The 18,937-nt window shown below is 39.5% G+C and overlaps 1 protein-coding gene across 6 annotated transcripts in view; it reads right to left on the bottom strand.

Moving 5' to 3' along the window:
- Positions 1 to 4,491: 4,491 nt before the first annotated feature.
- Positions 4,492 to 18,937, bottom strand: part of FRS2 (fibroblast growth factor receptor substrate 2) — a 116,308-nt gene continuing 101,862 nt past the window's right edge. For all 6 annotated transcript variants that reach the window (XM_045073440.1, XM_013056063.2, XM_045073441.1 and 3 more), the window contains 5 exons: positions 14,755 to 14,846; positions 13,333 to 13,519; positions 12,376 to 12,534; positions 11,830 to 11,993; positions 4,492 to 10,253 (listed from right to left, as the gene is read on the bottom strand). In XM_045073440.1, coding sequence (XP_044929375.1) covers positions 9,303 to 10,253; positions 11,830 to 11,993; positions 12,376 to 12,534; positions 13,333 to 13,519; positions 14,755 to 14,820 — 1,527 coding nt within the window. In that variant the 5' untranslated portion in view covers positions 14,821 to 14,846 and the 3' untranslated portion in view covers positions 4,492 to 9,302. The remainder of the gene's footprint in view (positions 10,254 to 11,829; positions 11,994 to 12,375; positions 12,535 to 13,332; positions 13,520 to 14,754; positions 14,847 to 18,937) is intronic.

The raw sequence follows: 18,937 nt of genomic DNA, 5'->3' as shown, positions 1-18,937 counted from the left end.
GGGCGAGCCGGTTTTGAGTGGAGGACCGCGGTCGAAACGCCGCTCATCACGCTGGGGGGCGGAGCTTTGACTCGCGCTCCGCCCCTTGCGGCATCCGCTCCGCACGAGGGAGGGGAGGATCTGACGTATGGGGTGGAGCCGGGGAGTAGAACCCCCCCCCCCAAGAACAAAAGGGAAGCTGCGCCGCGGAGTTGCTATAACAACGGAGTTTCTGCTCGGATGTTTAATTTTTCTTAAATTTAATCTTTAAAAATTTGCCTTAAAGTACCACATATACACAGTTTAAAGTATTATATGCTAATAACGAAAAACAATTCACCGACCTCACCACTTCCTTCCTCAGAAGCAAGCGCATTCAGCTTTTTCAGTTTGTGGAGGTTCTGGGATTACGGTTACCTTACTGAATATTTCTATTGCGATTTTAATTTTAAACGTTATTTATTGAGTTACGAGGAAGTGTTACAGTCCTTTCATTGAACTTTAAAAAGTGTCTTTTAACTGGACGTTGACTGTCTAGGACAAAGTCTTGTAAACTTTGATGGAGACATTTACTTTATCTTTGTCCTGCTTGCTCATTTTCATGTATCACATTTCACTCGTTCTTTTCCCCTCCACTAGTAGAGATGACTAATATACTTTTACATAATGTGTTGGTAGAGACCAAGATTGATTCCAAATATTTCAGTTTATTAAAAACAAAATTTTCTACTTAACTCTAAATTGACTGCCTAGGACGGTTACAGTAAAATGTGCTTTAAAAAAAATTATATCATCTACTGATACTCTTTTCTCCCTCTGAATAATTGATCACTTAGCAAATGCTTGGACTTCCTGGTAATTCTTAGATTTCACTAAGTGAAATAAGTCAAGCAGAGGAAATAATTATCATATGGTTTCACTTATTTGTGGACATAGGGAATAGCATGAAGGACATTAGGAGAAGGAAGGGGAAAATGAAAGGGGGAAACCAGAATAAGAGAAGAACCCTGAGAGACTATGGACTCCAGGAAACAAACTGAGGGTTTTATTTATTTATTTTTTTTAAAGATTTTATTTATTTGACAGATAGAGATCACAAGCAGGCAGAGCAGCGGTCAGAGAGAGAGAAGGAAGCAGGCTCCCCGTGGAGCAGAGAGCCCGATGTGGGGCTCAATCCCAGGACTCTGGGATCATGAGCTGAGCCGAAGGCAGAGGCTTAACCCACTGAGCTACCCAGGTGCCCCCAAACTGAGGGTTTTAGAAGGGAGGGGCTGTGGGGGGATGGGTGAGCCTGGTGATGGGTATTGAGAGGGCATGGATTGCATGGAGCACTGGGTGTTATACGCAAACAATGAATCATGGAACACTACATCAAAAATTAATGATGTACTGTATGGTGACCAACATAACAATTTTTTAAAAATGGGTAGATGTTTACAATTTTTAATTGTTTTAGCTCTTCAGATATTTTTTAAGAGGGTTAGTTTACATCAGGGGTTGACAAACTATGGGGGGGGGACCAAATCTAACCTCCCACCTTTTTTTTATGACTGGAGAGTTAAGAATGTGTTTTACATTTTTTTTTAAGATTTTATTTATTTATTTGACAGAGAGATCACAAGCAGGCAGAGAGACAGGAGGAAGCAGGCTCCCTGCTGAGCAGAGAGCCCGATGCGGGGCTCGATCCCAGGACCTTGAGATCATGACCTGAGCCGAAGGCAGCAGCTTAACCACTAAGCCACCCAGGCGCCCCTGTGTTTTACATTTTTTAAATGATTGGGGCAAAAAAAGACTATTTCATGATACATTAAAGTTATATGAAACTTGTATTTTGGTGTTCATAATGCTTAGTTGGAACACAAGCATACCCATTTTGTTTGATATATATAGTTCTAAAGTTGTTTTTTTTTTGTTGTTTTTAGTAATCTCTACACCCAAAGTGGGCCTTGAACTCATGACCCTGAGATCACGAGTCACATGCTCTTCTAACTGAGCCAGCCAGCTGCCCCAGCCCACTCTTTTTTATACTGTGCAGCGCGATACAGAATTATATACAATAGCAGAGTGGTTGTGACAGACTGTCTAGCCCCTAAAGCTTAAAATAGTTATTATCTGATCCTTTCCAGAAAAAAATATGCTGACCCTGGTTTACACTATTCTCAAGGTCCATCATGAAAAGTGGTGTTCAGATTGGACAAATTGCTGTTTTAAATAAACCAAGATTTTGAAAACTTGCTCTTCTTGCAGGAAATGCACTTTAATGGGAAGTTCCCAAAGCACATACTGAGAAGAGTCACAGTGAGAAGCTGAGATGCCTGCACAATATCAAAAAGGGTTGATGTGGACCAAATCATTGAACCTGGAAACATTATCTCCTCCCACAGGCCTGAGATTTACCCAAGCCTGAGACTATGGATGATGGAGAAACCAATCAATGCCCCTCCCTTCTGGAATTTAGCGAAGTTGGGGGGATAGCCAGGGGCATTTGGATGAAGGACAGAAACTAGGAGCTAGGACATTTGGAGCTAGGACAGAAACAACCAGGAGACCCCTTATTTTGGGACTCTAGGCAATCTGTCCTTTCCCCTTTGCATGTGTTTTTGACTCTTCCACCTTTCCAACTTCCTTTGGTGTCACCCTTGTCCCCGAGGGATTAAACGCTCAGCTTCTGGGACCAGGCTGCCTGGGTTTGGATTTCAGCTCCTGTTTACTAGCCTTGTAACTTTGGGTGGGTTCCAAGGTCTGCTCACCCTTATCTATAGCTATAGCAATGGGAGAAATAGCAGGATTTGGTGCTTTAAGCCACTATATTTTAGGGTGGTTTGTTGCACAGCAGTACCTCACCTGTAAATATTCTTTCAACAATGCCTTTTAAGAGGCATTTATCCAGTTTAGGTTCCATTTTTACAAGAGCCTAAATCAATCTCCCTGCTTCATTACAATGTCACACCCTCCAGTGTTCCTCTATGTTGATGTCAGTCATCTTTCTTTTTTTTTTTTTAAAGATTTCTTTGAGAGAGAGGCAGTGAGAGAGAGCATGAGCGAGGAGAAGGTCAGAGGGAGAAGCAGACCCCCCGTGGAGGTGGGAGCCCGATGCGGAACTCGATCCCAGGACTCCGGGATCATGACCTGAGCTGAAAGCAGTCGTCCAACCAACTGAGCCACCCAGGCGTCCCCAGAGTCATCTTTCTAAACTATTGTTTCTCCAATGATTAAAATCCTCCAAATTCTCACCTCAGATTAAAACAAAAATTCCTTCCTGTTCTACACCTTTGTGCTCTCATTTCTTCCTCCTCCTCTATCCCCCACCCTGCCTTTGCAATCTATGCTCCATACGGAACCCCTTGTCACCAATGAACAATCATGATATATGTATAGTTATATACAACTGGGCCTTTGTACCTTATTCCTTCTCCCTAAGACATTCTTTCCTCTCCTGCTCTAAATCTACGAAGACTCTCATCAAACACCTTAGGGATTATCTTCTCTAGGTTTTTCTTGAAAATCTCCGCTCTTGGGATGCCTGGGTGGCTCAGTTGGTTAAGCAGCTGCCTTTGGCTCAGGTCATGATCCCAGCGTCCTGGGATGGAGTCCCACATCGGGCTCCTTGCTCGGCGGGGAGCCTGCTTCTCCCTCTGCCTGCCATTCTGTCTGCCTGTGCTTGTTTTCTCCCTCTCTCTCTCTCTGATAAATAAATAAAATCTTAAAAAAAAAAAAAAGAAAATCTCTGCTCTTTGAGTTTGATGCCCTTCCTTTGTGTGTCTTTATCATACCACTTTTATTAATAATTGGAGTAACTATTTTTTTTTTCAATTCTCCTAAGGTATACAGCTAGGACCATTCTAGAAGTATCAGAAGAATTTATTATATTTGTCTCAGAGCTTAGTTCTCTGGGGTGGGGGCGGGATAGAAGGGCACTGCCCCCATTAGAAAAGCGATTCTAAACTTTTGAGCCAAGGACTGCTATCTTTATTGGTGCACAGGACCTAGTTCGTGCTCATCCATTAAATAAGAATAACGTGTGAATGGCTACTGTCTTCAAAGAAACTCAGAAGTACAGAAATAACCCAAAGAAGTTTTAAATTTCTGAGGACAAATGCCCTAATTTCCCAAGATGCCATCTCTGCCACATCTTAACCAATCTATGGGTTCCATGGTGTCTGGCACACAGTAAGCAGCCAATCATACGTGGACTCATCTATCCCTCCATTGTTTAAATGATCTCCATCTTGAGCTGTACCCAAATAGGCTTTGCAGTGCTCACGCTGTGACTCAAAAATAGGTTTGGAGTCTCAAAGCTGAGAACTACTAGTTTGAATGGCCACATGAATAAAACTGTGAGAGAGTCTGTCAAACACAATTTCATTTCACTTTGATGAAACATGGACTTTTAATCCATTCATTACACGATCGCTTTGAAAATGGAAGGCAATGACAGGAGACTAAGAAATAAAACCTCTTATCATAAAGTTTTAAGAAATGTGTGAAATATAAATACAGGAAAACTTTAAATAGGTATCCAACCAAACTTTTATTGGGGTTTTATTGCAATCTACTTTCGGCAAGAAGGGGAAAGTAACCATAAGAACTCCAATCAGATTTTATTCAACAAAGCAGTTTTTCATGAATGCTTAAGGTCAGTGTATAGTCAGCTCAGATTCCAGTATCAACTTGAGTACCTCATTATGGAAATTTATGCCAGAATGACAACAGTAAGGCATTGCAAGATTCTAAATCATCTAAGATTAAACCATATTTTACATATAATTTTTAGGACAGTATACTAATACTCTACAATAAATAAGGATTTTAAAAAATGTGTTGCTTAGCCCTTGTTGAACTAAATTCAATTATTAGCTTATTCTTTAAGTACTCCAGTTAATAAAGGTTTGATTGTACCCCAAGAACTGTGACTTTTCCAAAGATAAAAAAAATTAGTTCTTATTTGTTATGACAAAAATTAAGCTTAAAAGCACATTCACACTTGTCCTTAAAAGCATGTTTACATCATATATGAGATAATTTCTCATGCCTGGAGATATGGTTTATATGGCAAAAAGTCATATGCAAAGAACGACTAGAGGGCAATCCTCCCAGCTCCACGTCCTCCAAAAAGCCACACTTGGCCTCAGTGTAAAAGTTATATTTTATTGCCATGCTACAAAATGTATGAAGTTGGCACTGATAGGGAGAAACAGAGAACAAAGGGTGGGAAGGGAGAGAGGGCAAAAGATGTTGTTACATATACAACAAGGTTTAATCAACAGTGGTAAATTTTGCCAATATTAAAAATGCAAACCAAAATTTAAAATGCTGATATGAAACAGCATTAATATACAATTTATGCATAGTACAGTATCACTTATGTCTTTTATTAGAGAAATATGGAATGTTTATAAAAGAAATTAACCATAGGGGATAAAATTCCTATTTCATATACAATTTGGCAATGGTAGTCCCACTGTTAGACAATTTTTATAAAAGAAAAAATTAAAAATCTAACAAGCTACCTTTATACAAAGTTGCTATATTTATGCCTTTACGTAGGAAAAAAACATTTATAATGCAAATTAGGACATACAATAATCTTACAGTATTATACAATGTAATGAAAATAAAAAACTTAACACAAAATTTTTCCTTTATAAAATGTATATTTTGCATTTACTAATGCAAATGTGGCACACCGGTGACTACTGTACTATTAATACCAGTCCGTTTCCATGCTACTATTGTCCAATTGTCATAGAATTATAATTGTATTGATGCTACAAAAGAATTGTGTTATACCAAAAAATGAGGAAGTAGGAATGGGGAATAGGGATGTAAAGAACAGGATAGAGAGGGTGCTGGTTTGGGCAGAGTATACTGTGGTATGTCATAAAATATGTTAGTTTTTCAAGCCAAAAACATTTTCTATACATTCTGTAATTTTGTACCAATGCCTTTATTCAAATTTGGCAAACATCAGGGAAAAGGTAATTAGTACCGTATACCTCACATATCAGAAATATGACAAGATGCCAATACATCAGTTACTTCTGAATGTTGTCTCTGATGGTATGTCTATTTCAAGGAGATATATATATATATATATGTATATACATATCCATATCCATATATATATATATTTATACACACACACTACACATTGCACAAAACACTTGGGCATTATGGGTTAGGAACAGCACAGTGGGGACTGGGAAGTACTTTTTAGCTTGTTAAAACCTTTACCTTGAGGCAAAAATATGGTGGCACATTACTGGGAAATTATGAAAACATAAGGCCCCTGTCCCATTTTTAATAGAACATTATTGAGGTACATTTTTATATGTTGTGCCACAGATTTTTTTGAGGAGGGGAGGAATAAACAAAGACTAGCTTGACTTACAACATTGAACTGTGGGGTCAACATTAGTATCTATAAAAAACAAAGATTGCTTGGCAAATTTTCATAAGTCCCAAATGTGATCTATTCTGGATATACTGGGAAGTGAAAAGCTTTTTGCTGAGTCTTCAAGAGTAAAGTGCATATCTCATCACTCCACAGCAGCAGTAAATAAAAGGAACTATTTGCCAATCTTTCTGGAGGGAGGGAAGGCACCATAATTTCATTTTTAAAGGAAGATGAAACTGGGAAGTAAAAGACATGACGAAAAAAGACAGGTAATACCCATATCAGTTTCCAACCTCTGATCTGGGATAAAAAGCTGTTATCACCTGTATGGATAAAAGAGGACTCTATTGGGGGGAAAGCATATGAACGATGATTCTATTTCCAAAACCAAAAAGTGGGATCCCATGGTCTACCAACGGGAACAGAATATCTAAAATTAGGTCTGTCTCAGAAAATCTGAAACATATGGCCACAATTATATCCCAATAAAATATCTCATTCTAAAATGCACCTAGTAACAGGTACATTCTTCCAGGACAGAGCCTAATGCCCATGACTAGACTACTGCAAAGGACAAGTAGTGTTCTACATTACTTTTTATTAAATAGGAACACAGGTGATTTCCAGAGACATCTAGAAATAAACACCAGTTGTATACATCTTCCTAATACACATAGTACCTAAAATCAAATTCTTAGCAGACAAATTGGTCCCATTTTCATTTTAAAGCACACAGTATTTAAAGCATAACCTGCAATGATTATATTGGAGCTACCTAAAATACATAAAAACTAATTAGAATCTGGAAGGAAAATGAAAATAATGAGGAAAAGAAAGAAAATAAAGTATCCAACCTCCAAAATGAAATCAATAGGTCAGCCCTTTCATTTGGAGGTTCTGTCTTGACTGCTTGTTTTGGAGAAAACCACATGTACTGGTTCCATCATAATTCTTATTCCACATTACAAAAACCATCACATAAATTTGGCACAATTAGCAATCTACTCAGAAGAAAGCATAAATGGAACAATGTATTAAAAATGGAAACTGCACACCTATACCACTGCTCTCTTTCTAGAGAACAGGGAACACTTTATTAAGCACCAAGTTCACAGAAAAAAAAAAAAAGAAGAAAGAAAATTCTGCTATGCACATAAACCAATGGCACTGAAAATAATAAAGATACCTTTAATAATTTATTTTCTTTATAATGGTCCCACTCTATTATTCTGCTAATCCATCCACTGTTCTATAATTATTTACTCATCAGGTTGGGTGCTCTATGACTGAAACCTTTTCATGCTCAATTAACCTTAGTTACATCTGGCAGAGAGATCCAAATCATGATCTCAAACTTCCTCATATTTAGAGAAAACAGGAACCTAGCCTTTCTACTGTACCGTCCCTTGTCTTCTCTAGCGTTTGAGAAACTGGAACACTCTTGATTTTCCAAGAGTTAAGGACTTATGGACTCTCTCCTGTTTATATAAACTTCAATTCATTCTAAATCCTAAATTATGACACAATCTCATTGCTCTGAGACTTCCACTGTACCTGCTATGCTGGCAACACTCCTAACATTCTAATGGAATCAAGGGATAACCGAAGCTCCAACCACGAGTGAAAGGAGAACAGAGCTGAGGAGCACTACTGTGGGCAAAATATAATTGCAGCCGCGTGACGAGGGAATCACTGCTAAAGTGCTGGGGAGGGTGCCCACAGAGAGAACACAGTACCTTTAGGGAACTTTGCGTGTTAAAAGTAGCTTCCTTTTTTTCCTCGGCTGTTAAAGAGATCACCTATGGACACAAGTGAAGTTTCAAATTGAGCGAATGTTTTCATCAACTTGAAAAGTAAACAGCATATAAATAAATACTGGACAAGGGCAACCCTGTTATAGAATAACAGTAAGTTCCAAATGAACCTTCAAAACCACAATTTGACAAAAATGCAAACGAAACGACAAAGAACACATAATCCAATTTCAAAACTATATACAAACTTGATCATTTTAAATGGAAAAAAAGACATTAAGCAACAAAATAAGACATCCCGAACACCAAAGGAAAAAACTGAAGGTAAATGGCAACCTAATGGCACAAACGCCTCCAGAAAACAATGTCACTGTTCATAATCTACAGGAGAGAAACTTGCAGGAGATTGTGGTTCAGATTTCCAAATGTTTTTGGGTAAAGTGACCTGAGACTGATTTTTTGAGTCTAGTGTAATTCTGATTAAGATATCTGGGCATGCCCTTCAAATGACATCATGAGATGAGTAAACAGAAAATCTTGTCTCCTTCCTGCCTTTCAACACACCAAGAGCAAACCATATTCCCGGGAGCATGACTCTTCCTAGTACCGCAGAAGGCAAAGGAACTGACTGGTATATAAGGAGGTGTGGTACTTCTATTTCCTTTACATGTTTTGGCTCAAGTCAAAAAGCCTACAATTAATGAAATACAGGATTCCTCATGTTACATGCTGGAGGCCATATACCATGAATAGTGAATCTACAAATAGTACTTTCAACGCCTAGAGTTATCTGTTAGCAATGCACGTTATCAAGAGGCTTTATAAAATGTTTTAAATGCCAACCATGACTTAGACATGAATGATATGCGTAAGTCCAGACTACTGATAAAATCAACCAGCATGTCACTCACTTCAACTCTCATTTTAAATAGGCACTGTGAAAATGGGAATGCTGCTGTACAGTAATGAGTAGTACATACTGAAATTAGTGTTCTTTAATGAGTACCTGCTCTACATTAATTCCCTTTAGTTAAAGAAGCACAGGAAATATTCAGAAAAAAAAATCTTATCAGTCTATAAAAGGAGTTAGTGTTTAGAAATGACAATGAAGCACTTGCATCTTCATTGGTTAAAACTTCACAAAGGTGCAAACAATGTACTGCCTTCCAGGCTCACATGGGCAGGTCAGTACTATTATGTCTAGTCTTCCTAGATGTACCATCATCTCGCGGCAACGCTTTCTGCAAATTTGACATAGCAGCAGTTCTCTCGATGTCTATCACAGCATACAGCTCTGTGCGCCTGGTAGGGGTTTGCGGAAGGGGAGTGGTAGGCGTTTTTGGAGTCTGAGGGTTGTCAGAGTCACTGCCGCCTTCCAAGTCCACCTGTATGTAATTGAGCTGCCTGTGTTCTAAACTGGGGCGTCTGATATCAAAGTTAAAGACTGTCGGCGTACAGTCCCGACGCCTCGAATATTCTATTTTGTGAGCACTTGCCGGCACTGTTACATTCTCTGTATTTACATAGTTATGCATTGGATCTAGATTATTATGGTAGCCATTTAGAGATGGGGTCTTTGGTCCTAAATTGTCATCTTCATCCCTACTAAGCTTGCGGGCTTCCCAAACAGGAGGCAAAGATGGTAAATTTTCATAGTTTAATAATGCAGTTCTTCTCTGAGCTGAGTTGTTGATATTCTGGGTATCTGAGGTACTGCTGGATGTCAGACGACCTCTCCTGACCCCTGAGGCACTAGGGATAGATAACCCATTTATATTTTCATACACCAGCTTGTTAACAGAGGGCGCATCTCTTCGCTCGTCACTGTCATATCCAGTGTCCCATTCTGTGCTATTGGCACCACTTCCGCTGACTTGGTCTCTTCCAAGTTGCTCCAGTTTCTCTTTTTCCATTAACTGCTTTTGAACAGGGGTTGGTCCTAAGACAAATTTGACTCCTTCGGGTTCAAGAAGAATCTGAGGGTCCCTGTCCTCAACACGACTTGGTTCTTCTTTTGGTGTGTTGCTTTCAGCATTCGAAATCCTCGCCTCCAACGGGACATGCACACTTGTGCGGTTTTTCCGCTCTTCTTGCACTCCTGTAGTGTTGACATAGGTATGTACCTAAAGCAAAACAGAAGAGTGGACAATAACCAATAAAAGGCTGACCATATCAGTTAAATTTTATCGATTAACTTTCTCTCTCCTTCAAAGCTTTTGTTTTTGTTTTTCACTAATAAAAAGGTGGGGAGAGAAGAGGAATGTGGAAACACTTTCTTCACTTGATAAAAGAATAAATAACTCTGGGGTGCCTGAGTGGCTCAGTCAGTTAACCACCTGCCTTCGGCTCAGGTCATGATGTCAGGGTCCTAGGGCTGAACCCCAGTCAGGCTCTCTGCTCAGAGTGGAGAGTCAGCTTCTCACTCTCTGTTTCAAATAAATACATAAAAATCGAAGAAAAACAAAAACAAAAACAGAATAACCACTCTAAAATAACACATAATGTTGTACTTGATACATGAAAAGCATTCTGTCAAAAAAAGTCAGGAACATATTGGGATTATCATTTTGATGCTTTTTAGAAATTCTCATAATGCACTGAAACATAATTTAGAAATAAGGAATAACAAGCATTAAAAAAAAAAGAGAAACAAATTTATCATGATTTGCAGATAATGTGGCCAAATAAAGAGATAAACCCTGCCAGATTTAATAAGAGTTCTATAAAATGCATTGGTATAAAATAAATGCAATCTACTAAGAAATCATCACTATTTAGAAAAGGTCAACGATATTTTGTGGAAGACTAGGGGCACCTGGGTGGCTCAGTCTATTAAGTATCAACTCTTGATTTTGGCTCAGGTGATGATCTCGGGGTCATGGGATTGAGCACTGTGTTGGGCTTCTGGCTTGGAGGGGATGGGGGTGGTGGGAGGGTGGCAGGGTAGAGGTGAAGCATGGTTGTGGGGGAGTCTGCTTGGGATTCTCTCCTTCTCCCTCTGTCCCTCCCTCCACGCTCACAAGCACGCACATGTGCGCACTCTCTCAAATAAATAAATCTTGGGGAAAAAAAAAAAAAGTTTGGAAGAAGACTATTCATAAAATTTGAAAAAATTCAAAAAATGTAAAAACTGAGGGAAGTGTAATTATAGTAACTAAGAATTCATTTACTATGTAGAGAACACAGAGAAACAGATTTTAAAACAGTAAGAATTTCTTAATGATATGTGACCATTTGGTTTACGAGAGATAAGAATAACTAATTAACATACAGACGATGTTCAACCAAATACTTCATTCCTCAAATGAAAAACAGAATACTTAGAAACATTAAAGAGCCTCATACAAACACTGACAACGAAAGCTACCTTGCTGCTAGTAGTGCACTGATATAAAAAGCAGTACAAATTCCAGATCCACTGGAGGTTATTGTAACCGGAACTGACAATTAGTTCTATCCGTCCTTCCCTACAGATACACCTCTCCTGTGAGTCCACAGGCTGCTGTGATGCTATGTCTCCCTCCATACCTGTACGTATTTGGCATATGTTAGAAAATATATGCTGTTTCCTCTGATTCTATACTACAAAAGTCATAAACAGTGAAAGCTAAAATTCAGACTGAAATTTCCACGCATCAGCGCAGCAATGCTTTAACTCCACCCAGTCTGTCATCCTATTAGACAGTAGCACATGCTTACTTGCTCCTCGGCCACAAGCAAAGGATGTGTAGATTCTTCACCCACGGAAGGCAGCCGTGCACTCCCCACGGAAGGATGTCTGCTTGACGGATGGGAGGAAGCATCTCCGAATGAGGGATACCGGGGATATCCATTCGGTAAATTCTGAGCAGCAAACCCTGGAGCTGAGTTTTTGTTTATTGGAAGAAAAAGCAGGATATGGGGAGAAGATAGAGATAAAAGTGAATGAGAATGGAATCTAAGCTGAGAAAATTAGGCAAGGTGTTTCTGGTAAGACGAAACAGAAACCAGAGCACAAACAACATCCTCCTTCCACTCCAACTTTCCATTCACATTTTAGATAATACAGAACTTTTAATATGTTCCTACTTAAAATATTAAAAATATTTATAATTATAGCTCTATCAGCTTTAAAAAAAAGAACTGACAACCATTACATTTTTCTTAGCCAATGGTGATTTCTAAGGCGTTACAGATTAAATATCCATAATTCAAAGTTTATGAATGTCTATTATTCAAAATACAAGAGGGAAAACTGGTACTTACTTGTAGGTGTTCGAGGTGTTCTGGGGACTTCCAATTCTGTCTGATGATTATTCCTTTCGACAACTGGCTCTTCCACCACATTTATACTATTATTTTGCATAATTTCTTGCAACATGTTAAATAATTCTTCTGCACGGGCACACTTAAAGGCAAAGATTCCTATAAATATAAAAGAGAAGGGGAAAATGGTAGCTGTAGCTTTAAAAAAAAATACAGGAACACCTGTGAAAGAACAGAACTGCACTGACAGGAAGAAGGGTCTTTTAATCAAATGTCTGATAAATTAATGATAGTCTCTGTTTCAAAACATAAACCCAAAAGGAAATTCACAGAATAATTTTCCTATGTCCAAAACAAGGCAGATAAAAACAAGATTTGAACACTTCCTTTGGTCTGCTTTTTAACAGCAGGGGGCACCCAAGTCACCATTACCAAGGTGATCCTTCACCATTTGTCCATGCCTCGATCCATGGTTTACAATCCTTACCTTGTTTAATCATTACAAGAGTTCTGTAAATTAGGGATCAGCATTCCTTTCTGACAGACAAGATATCTGATGTTCTACAGAGATCATGTAACTTGTGCAAGGCCTATCAAGCAGCAGGCCACAAAAAAACCAAACCATGCTCGGTTTGACTCTAAAGTTTAGGTTCTTTCCCCAGGAAGTTGTAACAGTAAAGATACATAGTCAATTTACTGGAGTTAATCAACTACTGAAAATCTTAAATAATATAAGTCAAAATTCTGGACATAGAGAATGTGCTGAGTAAACACCTGATAAATGAAGTCATGGTTTACTGCATCTCTTTCTTAACAATCCACTTAGTTGGGGGATTTTTTTTTCTACCAGGAAAAAAGTAAAGTATTAATTTTAACATTGTAAATAGAATAACTGAAAGAATAATTTTCAAATGTGATACTGTTTGGAGAAGAAAAAAAATGAAAGGCTCCACCGACCTTGTCCAGTCTGACACCTTCGGCCACTTTCGAAAGAAAAGAGATTTGAATCATAGCCATAGCGCCGCAGGCAGAGGTAGTGCCATTTTACCGAGTCACGTTTCCGAGTGTATAAAATCAGTTCTGTGTCTGTCAGTTCCATTATGCCAGAACCTAACTCATTCCCATCATCATCCACATTAATGACCTAAAAAAGAAAATTTAATTAGTAACACCCTAATGTTCCCGCTGGAGAGTCATACACGTATTTCGCCAGTCTGTCAGTAAAAGGCACTGTCGCTGACTGGTTCAGTTATTCGCTCCTTTGTTAATTCATCCACCAGCCAACTTGTGTGTAGCACATGGGCTATGCAGCAGTGTAAGACCTGGTGCCACCCACAAGCAGCTCACATGCCCAGTGAGCGTATCAGATACACAAACATGAAGTCAACAACACAAGGCTGTATGTGAGCAACTGACAAATGGGTGCAACCAAGGCTGCAAAAGGCAGGAAGTGTGGCCTAGGGTGGATGGAGATGCCTTCACGTGAGAAGAGGAGGGACTTGGGCTGGGCCTCAGGAGAGAACTGGTGGGTCAGGGGTTGTGGGGCAAACCCTGAAGGTGCAGTGCTACAGCAGACATGAAGAAAGTATGTTTCAGAGAGACCAAGACAAGACTGGCACAGAGTTCAGGGAAGGGCAGGCCTCGCACTGCTGAGTTTAGGAGTCGGTAACATTTTGAGAAAGCAGTCTGTATTTCTGGGATTGGCAGAGTACTTTCCAAGTATTTTCCCATTTAATCCTAAACTGCAGATAATATTATTTTCTCCACTGTACAAAACTGGAACAAACACACAGTGATAAGGTAACCTGCCCAAGTCACAAACCTACAAAGCAGCAGGGTTTCGACTTACACATGGGTCTGTGTGATCCAGAGGCCATGATGTGTAAAACCTGAGGTTAGACTACGAGAGACATTAAATGGCTGTGGAGAGGTAAGAAATGGAGCATCTGGGCTCTAGGTAACAGAACACCAGAAGTTTTAGAATGATGAAAGAGGATGATTAATATGATGTCAACTCTAAGATGGATCACAAAGGTGACTGACTCAAGGCAGAGTTCAGCTAAGAAACTATCCAGGCATGAAGCAATGACTGGGAGGTGGTGACCAGACTGAAGAGGCACCTATAAAATGGCATTAAAAATTTTTTTTACTAAAACTGTATGGCTCTAATTGGATGGAGAGGACTAAAGGGAAAGTAAAGGAGGATTTCACATATTGTGAACATATTGTCATCACTTGTTAAAACAAGAAAAGGCAGAGTGGACACAAAGAGAAAAAGAAGAGTCTAGAGATAAAAGTGAGGAAGTAAGATACATAATGTGGAGAAAAAGAAGAATATCCTACTAGGCAGAGAGATAGAACTCAACCAGTTTTACTAACCTTAAACTTGTTCCGATGGTTATCTGGGACAGTGTCTTTATCTGGACAGCTACAACAGCTACCCATGGCTTCTTCAGAAGACCATGTGAGCACTACACGAAAGATAATTTGGAAAAAGTTATTAAATGTAGGATACAAAAATCACAAAACAGAAAAAGACTTTAGAAATCATCTAGTACAAGGCCTGCATTATCCTGATGAGGAAATTTAAGCCCAAGATGGTATAGGGCTGAGCTAGATTTCACACACTCAGCTGGTAAACTCTGCTCAGTGATAAGGAAAATAATTTTGTGAGGCAGTCTTCATAGAAATCTCAAATTTCCAGTTTAAATTGCAAAGGTCTGCCTATTTTTAAATTATCTTAACAAAAGTTAGGGTCTCATCTCATATGGAACCCTATTTAAATAAAGTCATTTGTGGAATTAATCCATTAATTAATTAATGGTTTATCAGAAATTTCATGTTCCTCTTTTAATAAATTTCCAAAGGGATGTTGGACTTCAAGGTTGGAAGGGATTTTGATTCTTATTATTCACTGAAGTATATCCTTCATGTACCTCACCAGGCAGAAGGTGACTGGTAAATAAGACACACAAAAAAATTTGGAATAGTTCATTAAGAGAGAAAAACAACCCAACAATCAAGGAGTAACTCAATGTAGAAAGTATCAGCAAAACTGATAGAGCGTGTCTGTCTAATCCTTCTTTCCCATACAAGGTTAGAGATAATAGATTTTAAGTGACATTAAGTGTTCAGGAAAACTCCAAATGAACAAAGAAAAAATTTAAAACATCACTTAAAAAAGGGGAAGAATCAGAATGAATATGACAATATTTGGAAAGGGGAAGGGAAGGAAGCACAAGAAGCTATTAGATTAAAAAAACCACAAATCTGATAAAAACCAGTTTAAAATTCTTCAGGGGCTCTTCACTACCTTTGGGAAAAAATTTGAAGCTCGTCAACATGACATGAGGTTCTTTATAATCTCATCCCCGGCTACAGATCTAATCTGAACTCTGTCTCTGTTTCAAGCCCTCCCAAGTCACATTCAACAGTCCCCCAGAGCAACTCGTCCTTCCACGCTGCTCCTTTCCCTTCTCAAGATCCAACTGTGCAGTTCCTTGATGGAGCCTCCTCTGATTCCAAGCCACTGGGAGAGTCCTACTTCTTGCATAGTCCCCAAAGCACCCTTGGCTTCCCAGTATCACAGCATTCTTCACATTGCTTCCTTAGTAGAAACTGTGACAGATCATCTGTTTACTTAACTCTCACTCCTACTCCACCACAAGCTCCTTCCCAAGAACTAATTTGCATTTCCCACGCCTAACACGTTACCTAGCACAGAGCAGTACTCTATGTCTCTTGTGAGCTGGCTGGACTGAACTGTACTAAACAAAGGTAAAGGATGCTGGCAGGTGTGAGTATTAAGCAGATGAAAAAGTATACTGGTACACAAACCAAAAGAAGTAAAATAGTAAATTAATTAAGACTCATATGTGGCAGCTTACTCTAAGTAATATGCCAGCGAATAACCAGGCACAAAGATGATTCAGTCACAGTATGTACCTCTGAAGAGTCATGAGTTTAAAGGGAGAGACAAGACATGTAAACAGATAATGCATTATGATTAAACACTGTATGAGAATATGAGAAGGGTCCTGTGGGCACAGAAAAGGGAGCAAGTAACTTTCTGGGTTAGCGGGGCGGGAAGCACCATCTGAGCTGGTACTTAAAAAGGTGAACAGAAAATAGTTATTTTCTCGGCATAAAATAGACACAGGTACTTGAGATAGAAGAGGGTACAAAGAAGGCAAAGACAAAGGTCATGGCAGATCATGAAAGGTGGCACCACATTCAGAAAAAAGGGAGGTGTCTAAGATGACTGGAGTACAGGGTCAGCTGTAACACAATATGGCCAAACCACAGAAAGGGTCCTGAACAATGAGATGGAGGTCTGGGACTCCAGGTAACTGGAAGCTAGATGGCATCCAGTGTCTCCCCAGTCAAATGAACATTACTCTCTCATGGCAGTTATCACATTCTATTATAATGTTTAACGGTCTCAACACTCACTTCACTGTGATCTCCCTGAAGATAGGAACCTTATCTTCTGAATTCTCAAGGGCACTAAGAACATCACCTCACACAGCCGTGTCTTAACGTGGCCCATAAGGGTTTAATTTTAAAAAATTAATACAGGCATATCTTGGAGATACTGTAGGTTTGCTTCCAGACTGTGGCAAAAAAGCAAGTGTCACAATAAAGTGAGTCAAATCAAGATCAAGTTTTTGGTTCCCTGATGCCTATAAAAGTTACGTTTTGCACAGACTATTCATGTGCAAGAGCTGTATATCTAACAACACAATATATGTACCTTCAGTTAAAAATATTTCACTACTAAAAATGCTAACCATTGGGGTGCCTGGGTGGCTCAGTCGTTAAGTGGTTGTCTTCACTTCAGGTCATGATCCCAGGGCCTGAGATTGAGCCCCACATCGGGCTCCCTGCTCAGCAGGAAGCCTGCTTCTCCCTCTCCCACTCCCCCTGCTTGTGTTCCCTCTCTCGCTGAAATAAATAAAACCTTAAAAAAATAAAAATAAAAATGCTAACCATCATCTAAGCTTTCAGAAGTCATTATCCCTGATCCCAGATCATCATAACAAATATAATAATAATGAAAAAATTTGAGATACGGCAAGAATTACCAAAATGTGATACAGAGACCCCAAGTGAGGAAATGCTGTTGGAAAAATGGCGTTGACAGATTTGCTCAAGGCAGGGTTGCCACAAACCTTCAATTTGTAAAAATCACAGTATCTTCAAAGCACAATAAAGCCAATTCAGCTCAACGATGATTAATGAAAAGTCTAAGTGCAACAGAACCAGGAATGCCTGAAACTGCTTAATAAATATGGGATGAGAAAGAGGCAAAAGATTACTAAAAACTTTTTTTTAAGTAGTGGGATGAATGATGGAAACAAAATCTTCTTGAAATTACACATCCATCCTCACCACTGACCCGCTCCTGAACATGAAGCGCTAAAGAGATCACTCCAGTGCAGCTTCTGCCACAAAACGTAACGCCTCAAAGGAATGTTTTTGGTTTTTTTTTTAAAGATTTTTTAAAAAATTTATTTATTTGACAGATAGAGATCACAAGTAGGCAGAAAGGCAGGCAGAGAAAGAGAGAGGAGGATGTAGGCTCCCTGCTGAGCAGAGAGCCCGATGCAGGGCTCAATCCCAGGTCCTGGGATCATGACACGAGCTGAAGGCAGAGGCTTTAAACCCACTGAGCCACCCAGCCCCTCGAAGGAATGTTTTTAAGCTATTTCTTCAAAGGAGTAGAAAAATCATTCTTTTTGTTTTGTTTTGGTTTTGTTTTAAAGGGTTTCTTTTCTTTTTTTTTTTAAGATTTTATTTATTTATTTGACAGACAGAAATCACAAGCAGGCAGAGAGGCAGAGAGACAGAGAGGAAGGGAAGCAGGCTCCCCGCTGAGCAGAGCGCCCAATGCAGGGCTTATCCCAGGACCCTGAGATCATGACCCGAGCCGAAGGCAAAGGCTTTAACCCACTGAGCCACCCAGGCACCCCTTAAAGGGTTTCTTTTAAATTACTTTTTAAGTAATCTATACCCAACTTGAGGCTCAAACTCACAGCCCCGAGATCAAGAGCCACACACTCCACCAACTGAGCTGGCCAGGGACCCCTAGAGAATCATTCCTTGACCTCAACCTTGACAGGCTACCTGTCAAGGCAGCACCTCCCATGCTGTCAAGGGTACGCAGGTGGTGGTACAACCTACTTGAAAACTCTATCCACACAGAATGTTCCAATTCAGCTCAACAATGATTAATGAAAAGCCTAACATGTGACCTAAAGGCCTTGTGTGCCATACTAAGGAGGATGGATTTGCTCCCACATGTGATGGAAAGCCAGCGAAGAATCTGAACCAGGAAAGTGACGTGCTCAGGACTTCATTTTAAATACATCTACCTGCAGAATAAATTTAGGTGGCAGTTCAGTTCAGAGAAGAAAAACCAGTTGGAAAATACTGAAAAATGAAATGTGCTACAGACCTAAAACCAGAGCAGCAATACTGGGAATAAAGATAAAAGAAGATGAATTTTTAAAATATTTGGGGAGACCAGTGAGCAGTATGGAGCAGGTGGTGAGGCAGACAG

This window comes from Mustela putorius, unplaced genomic scaffold, assembly GCF_011764305.1.
Source record: "Mustela putorius furo isolate JIRA1106 unplaced genomic scaffold, ASM1176430v1.1 tig00537227_pilon_pilon_pilon, whole genome shotgun sequence".
In the NCBI taxonomy this organism is placed as follows: Eukaryota; Metazoa; Chordata; class Mammalia; order Carnivora; family Mustelidae; genus Mustela; species Mustela putorius.
Note: the sequence above shows the minus strand (reverse complement) of the source record. Positions and strands in the feature narration are given on the sequence as shown.